The 5,440-nt window shown below is 59.0% G+C and overlaps 1 protein-coding gene across 2 annotated transcripts; it reads right to left on the bottom strand.

The window, feature by feature from the left end:
• Nucleotides 1-1,644: 1,644 nt before the first annotated feature.
• Nucleotides 1,645-2,782, bottom strand: LOC106735588 (DNA dC->dU-editing enzyme APOBEC-3C-like). Of its 2 annotated transcripts, XM_027774515.1 has the most exons (3): nt 2,331-2,779; nt 2,007-2,122; nt 1,645-1,663 (listed from the first exon to the last, which is right to left on the bottom strand). In XM_027774515.1, exons 1-3 carry the CDS (start codon nt 2,698-2,700, stop codon nt 1,658-1,660), a joined length of 492 nt encoding a protein of 163 aa, XP_027630316.1. In that variant the 5' UTR covers nt 2,701-2,779; the 3' UTR covers nt 1,645-1,657. The 2 variants fall into 2 exon arrangements, with proteins under 2 accessions (XP_027630316.1, XP_027630315.1); XM_027774514.1 differs by lacking the exon at nt 1,645-1,663 and having other exon boundaries at nt 1,699-2,122; nt 2,331-2,782.
• Between the last annotated feature and the right edge of the window lie 2,658 nt (nt 2,783-5,440).

Consider the following 5,440-nt stretch of genomic DNA (forward strand, 5'->3'; position numbering starts at 1 on the left):
CTCTCGGTTTGCACATTGCTGTATGTGCATTTCAACTAGATCACAGTTCTCAGACAGGAGTGCACAGTGAGACACCAGTTGTTTGAAGAAAACCTGCACGATTTTGTAAATGCGCACAGATGTATTTAATTCATGAGAAGGGTGTGGCAGACACACACAGTAATGCTAGAGGGTCCTTCTGGAAGGCTGGGCTGGGTAGGCTGGAAGGCGGTGGGGTAGAAGAGATTTTCTGTCTCACTCTATGGATTGTAAATTGCTTGACGGTTTTGCTAGAAGCTCATGGTTTCCTCTACCTGCATAATTCTTTCAGAGATGAATGAGAATGTGTTCCCGATCATCTTCCTTCCTGTGGTCACATACTGTATATACCGCCATACTAATGTACTACCATCCTCCATCATTCCAAGGACTGCTCCTCTCTGGGGCCCAGCTGGAGTGTGAGGACACCAGCCCTGGCCTGACCGGCTGAGCTGAGAGTGCACAGGATAGTGTCGGTCACTGACGTGCGCTCTCTTCCACGGATGGGGGCAGGTGGTGGTGCAGAGGTGTACAACTAGATCCACATGGGAAGGCTCTAGGTTCGTGTCCCAGGACCTCCCATGCATGACAGGTACACAGGTGTGTGCTCATAATCTGGACTGGCTGGACTAGGGGAGGATCATGGTGCCAAGACCCTGTCAGGGGACCAGCAGATGGCATAATGGCTATGTTGCTGGACTCCCACGTAGTTGACCGCCGTTCGAGTCCCAGACCCGGTGGCTTAAACCACACATCGGGCACGTGTGCATGTATGGCCAAAATCCCAAGAAGAGAACGAAGGAGAAGGGATTGTGGTGTGACCAACCCCCGTGGGGGGAGATTTCTCGGTTTCTGTCTCTCTGTCTCTCCCTGTCCCTCTGGCGAGTGCACACACCTTATAGCAAAAGTCTCTCTAAAACATAATAAAAAAGACCTTGCCAGGAAGGCTTGCTCCCTGTCTCTGCCTCTTTGTCTTGTTCTCGCAGTCATTTAGAACATACATGAGTGAACTTTTCTTTTTTTTTTCATTTTTGCTTTAGGTCTCATTCCTGTCTTGTCTTCGCAGTCATTTAGAACATACAGGAGTGAACTTTTCTTTTTTTTTCATTTTTGCTTTAGGTCTCATTCCTTCACCAGAGAGAGAAAGAGAGAGAGAGAGAGAGAGAAATCACCCCCCAGAGGATGGCCACACTGCAGTCCCTCCTCCTCCATTCCGCTTCAGCATTTTGGGCTCCCAGACACACACAAGCCTGGCTTGATTTTAAAGTCTCTGAGTCCGAGTCTCAAACCACTCAGTTGGCCATGTGGGATCCAGACACCTTATGAGTCAGACGGCCCAAATAAAGGAACCTTATAGAAGCACTGGGTTGGTGTCGGTGAGGGGTGGGGGCAGCCTCTCCCGGACAGCAGAGCAAGGACACGAGGGGGCAGAGGACAAAGCGGCTGCTCTAAGAGATCAAAGTGTAGAGACAGCCCAATGCCCATGTGGGGCTGGGGAGCACCAGGCTCGGAGGCCGCTGCTCTTCTGCCTCGAAGGGCCAAAGGGCCGTGACTGGCAGCAGGAGGCACCTGGAGAAAGGCCAGAGGACTCATGCCTCTCCTTCTGGGGATAGAGCCTCCAGGGTTGGAGCCAAAGGCCTCAGACCTGCTGGGGCAGAGAGAGGAGGGAAATCAGGGCTGGAGTTAGGGGAGCCTCAGGAGGCAGGGAGAGGCAGGAGAGAACAGTCCCTGGGGAGGAGAGGAGGGGAAGGAGGGGAGAGGGAGGAGGAGGACTCTGGCAGGTGGGAGAAGCCAAGGGTCTGCAGGGAATGAGGAGGGAAGGACTGAGGGGGAAGAGGTGGGAGGACTTAGGGGCAGGGTCTAGGGTTAAAGCAGGAGCTGAGTGACCTGAGCACAGGGAGAAGAGGAAGGACTCCCCAAAAGCCCAGGAAAGATCAGGATGCCCAGAGTGGGGAGGGGGGAGGACAGAGGGGCCACGAGGCGCTCACCCCCAGGATGTCCTCCAGCTGTCCCAGAAGCAGGTCCGCATTTTCACGCAGACCTGCCCAGGGCTCAAAGGCTGCTCCCTGGTGCCTCACGAAGCGCTCCCAGCACAGGGCAAACTCTGCAGGGCAGGGCAGGCGGTCAGCTCCCCAGGCCGGACAGGAGCCCCCCTCACACGGCCCTCCCCGGGCCTGCCCTCAGCCCAGCGTCCTTCCACGTGGGCCCAGAATCTTGTCCCCGGGCCCTACTGTCCTAGTCCAGGCTCCCTCGTGGCTCCCAGTCCTGCTGGAATCTGCCCCCTCCCCCCAGGTCCCTTCCAAGCAGCTGACCCCTGTTAGTCATGACCCTGATGGGGGTCCCAGTGCTGTTCAGGGTCCTCAGCCCCTGACGATTTTCTGGGTCTTCATGGTTGTAGAGTCGGGCTACAAAAATTCTCAGGCTGACGTTCCCGTGCTGGGCCAGGAATCCGGCCACGGCCCGAGCACACTGAGAACAGGGGCTCCAGGAAAGGTACCAGGTGACCCGGTAGCGCCGGCCACCGTCCAGCAGCTGCAGGATGTCAGGGGAGGACAGGAAACGCCTCTCGGCGTGCTCGAGTGCCTGAAGCCAGAAGAGAAGGAGGGGAGAGGGTAGGTTGGGTGACCCTGCAAGCCAGAGGGGAAGCCCCCCACTCGGGCTTCCATCAATTGCCTCACTCATTCAACAAAATCCCACCAGTGCCCCCTCATGCCACAGCTCAGGCAAGACCCTGGGGTGCGAGGATGGGTCACGCATGGCCCTGCCTCCAGGAGGTCGTTCTGGGGGAGACTGATGAGGACCCAGAGTGACCCCACCCCCTGCACCCCACAGACCCCCCCCATGGCACCATGGACACAGCGGCCTGGATGTAGTCCCGCAGGTGTGGGGGGTTGGCACCCTGGCCTTCCCTCTGGGAGGTTCCCCACCCCACACCTCCAGTGTCGGACCTGCACGCGGCCTCCCTCCCTGCAGTCTGGGCTGCGCCTGCCTTGGTCGACACCTGGTTGTGGAGAACACCCACGTCCAGCGGCACGATCGCCCCCTCCATCCGCTCCTCCTCCAGGAGATAGCACAGGTACGTCTTGCGTCGTCCTGCGGCCCTTTGTAGGTTTTTGTAGTGAAAATTGAACTTCTCTGGAGCCATCAGGGATCTGGAGGTCCGAGGGGAGAGCAGGAAGGGGCGGAGGGCTCCCCTGGGTCCTTGCAGGCACTCGGGCTCCTGTGGGCCCACTGCCACCTGGGTGAGCCCAGAAGCTTTTGTCTCACTGCTGGTGACCTCCAGGTCACTGTGCTCAAAATCCAGCCTGTCCACATCTTGTCCTTACTGCGTGTAAAGTCGGGGACACGATCACCCCTGGACCCCGGGCTGCCTTCTGCTCCCTGAGGCCCTCCGCTGTGTGATGACCGCCCAGCCCTCCCTGTCCTGAGCCACAGACGCTCTGTCCCTAAGTCCAATGGGTTCTACCCTCTGCCCGTGCACTTGCACCTGCACTCCTGAGAGTCCGACCCTAGAGTCTACTTAATCAGGAGGCAGCTGGTTCTGCCATGGGGCTCTCTACCTGGGCAGGCCCTGCTGAGCCCTGGGAGGGCAGGTAGGGCTCACGGAGACTGAGGGAAGGGTACGGTCCAGAGCAGCGGCAGGACCTGGTGTGGGCTGACCTCCTCCACGTCCCAGGGTTGCTCTGTCCTTCCCCTGACTGGCGTCCCATCTCCACCAGGGACATCCCTCACACCTAGTAGCTGGTAAACTACGGTGAGATTGGGATGGAAGGGTTAGGCCAGGCTGGAGAGACGTGATCAGTTGGCAGCTGGTGGTAGATTCTTGCAGACCAGTGAGGAGGGTCCCCTGTCAAACCACCCTCACTGGCTTGGGCACGGTACCCTCATCTGGGATTTGAGGTTCCTCACCCACCCCTGCAGGAGGTGGGAGAGGCACAGAGTCGGGGGCGTCAGCCCAGAGACCAAGTTGGGAGGCCAGCTAAGACCCGAGAACAAGAGCCTAGGCCCAGCGAGGTCTGGAGGAGAGCCCCAGGCCGGGAGCAGGGCCTGGAGGGAGGGGACACATCTGCACAAGGCAAGTCCGAGGAGGAAGAGGCCCAGGAGCAGGGACGCTGGGAGCAGCTGGCCTTACCTGGGCTCCGACGCGGGCCTGGCCTCCATGTCTTTGTGCCTCCTCGGTGTCTGGATCCGGGTGACCGTCAGTGTGTGGTCGTGTCACTTCTGCTGGGATGTTCTTTGGACCCAACCTGGGTCCTTATATATCCTGAGTCTTGTAGAAGCCGCTGACTTGGCACTGCTGTGCCCCACCCCTTCCCAGCTCATGCCACTCATGCCACCCATGGGAGAGTCATGGAAGGAACCTTTCTGCCTGTCAAGCCCTTTGAGTGCTCAGGGTGCTTTTGGTTTTGAGTTCCCTGCTCTGACAGCCCCACCTAGATGTTTGGAGACTGCTCTGGGCAATGCTGTGGCCAGGTGTGGCCACTCTGGGCGGCAGGGACCAGGGAGGCAGCATGTGAGGGGACAATGGAGGACAGGTATCATACCCTGGAGGTGGCCCCACAGGGCAGCTTCCAGCGCAGCCACCCCTGAGTCCCAGTGGCAACCAGCACAGGGAGTGCCCAGCCCAGGATCCCTAGGGCCACTGTCCCCTCGCCCTGCATGGACCCCTGCAGCCTGCAGGACAGAGGTGGTCTGAAGTGGGCAGCAGGCCCTCATCCCAGCTCTGGAAGGCCAGGGCACAAATCCGTATGGCCCCCCTTCTACCTCCATCCATCTAATGAGCACAAACTCCAGTGGGAGTCTCACCCCATCACCCAGAGGGGAGAACAAAGGCTCGGCTGGGCGGGATGGCTTACCCAGGACCTCAACGTGCAGACGGCACCGGGTGTGCACCCACCTCTGAAGGGTTCATGCTCCTCTCCACCCCAGATCACACATACATTTAGAGAATTAGGTTTCTGAAATTAGCAAGATCCTGAATCCTAGTTGCAGGATGGTCCCTGCCTTCTCCTGGGTCCTACTGCCTGTACCAAGCTCTCCTGCCCCAGCACGGAGCTGGCCTGGGCTGGGGGTCCCACAAGGCTGCCCTTCTGCACCATTCACTCCCCTAAGCTGTCTCCTCTTAGGTCACCCTGGTCCAGTCCCCTGTGCCACACCAGGGGAGTCCGTGTCCCAGGCACACTCCTGCCCTGGCCTCCTGGTTGAGGACTGGGCTCCTGGCCCTCCCAGGCCGCCTGGCCCTAAGCTCTGGTGGACACCTTGGGACAGTGCCACCTTCAGTCTCAGGTGGGTGCCATCCTCATGGACAGACAAGAGGGTCTCTGGCCCCTGTGCTGTGGGGCCCTGCCTCACCTGCTTGCTAACCTTGGACTCCCTAATCAGGAGGACTGATTCTGCTGGCCTCTTAGATGGTTCCCCAGAG

This window comes from Tupaia chinensis, unplaced genomic scaffold (assembly GCF_000334495.1).
Source record: "Tupaia chinensis unplaced genomic scaffold, TupChi_1.0 Scaffold000450_1, whole genome shotgun sequence".
Classification (NCBI taxonomy): Eukaryota; Metazoa; Chordata; class Mammalia; order Scandentia; family Tupaiidae; genus Tupaia; species Tupaia belangeri.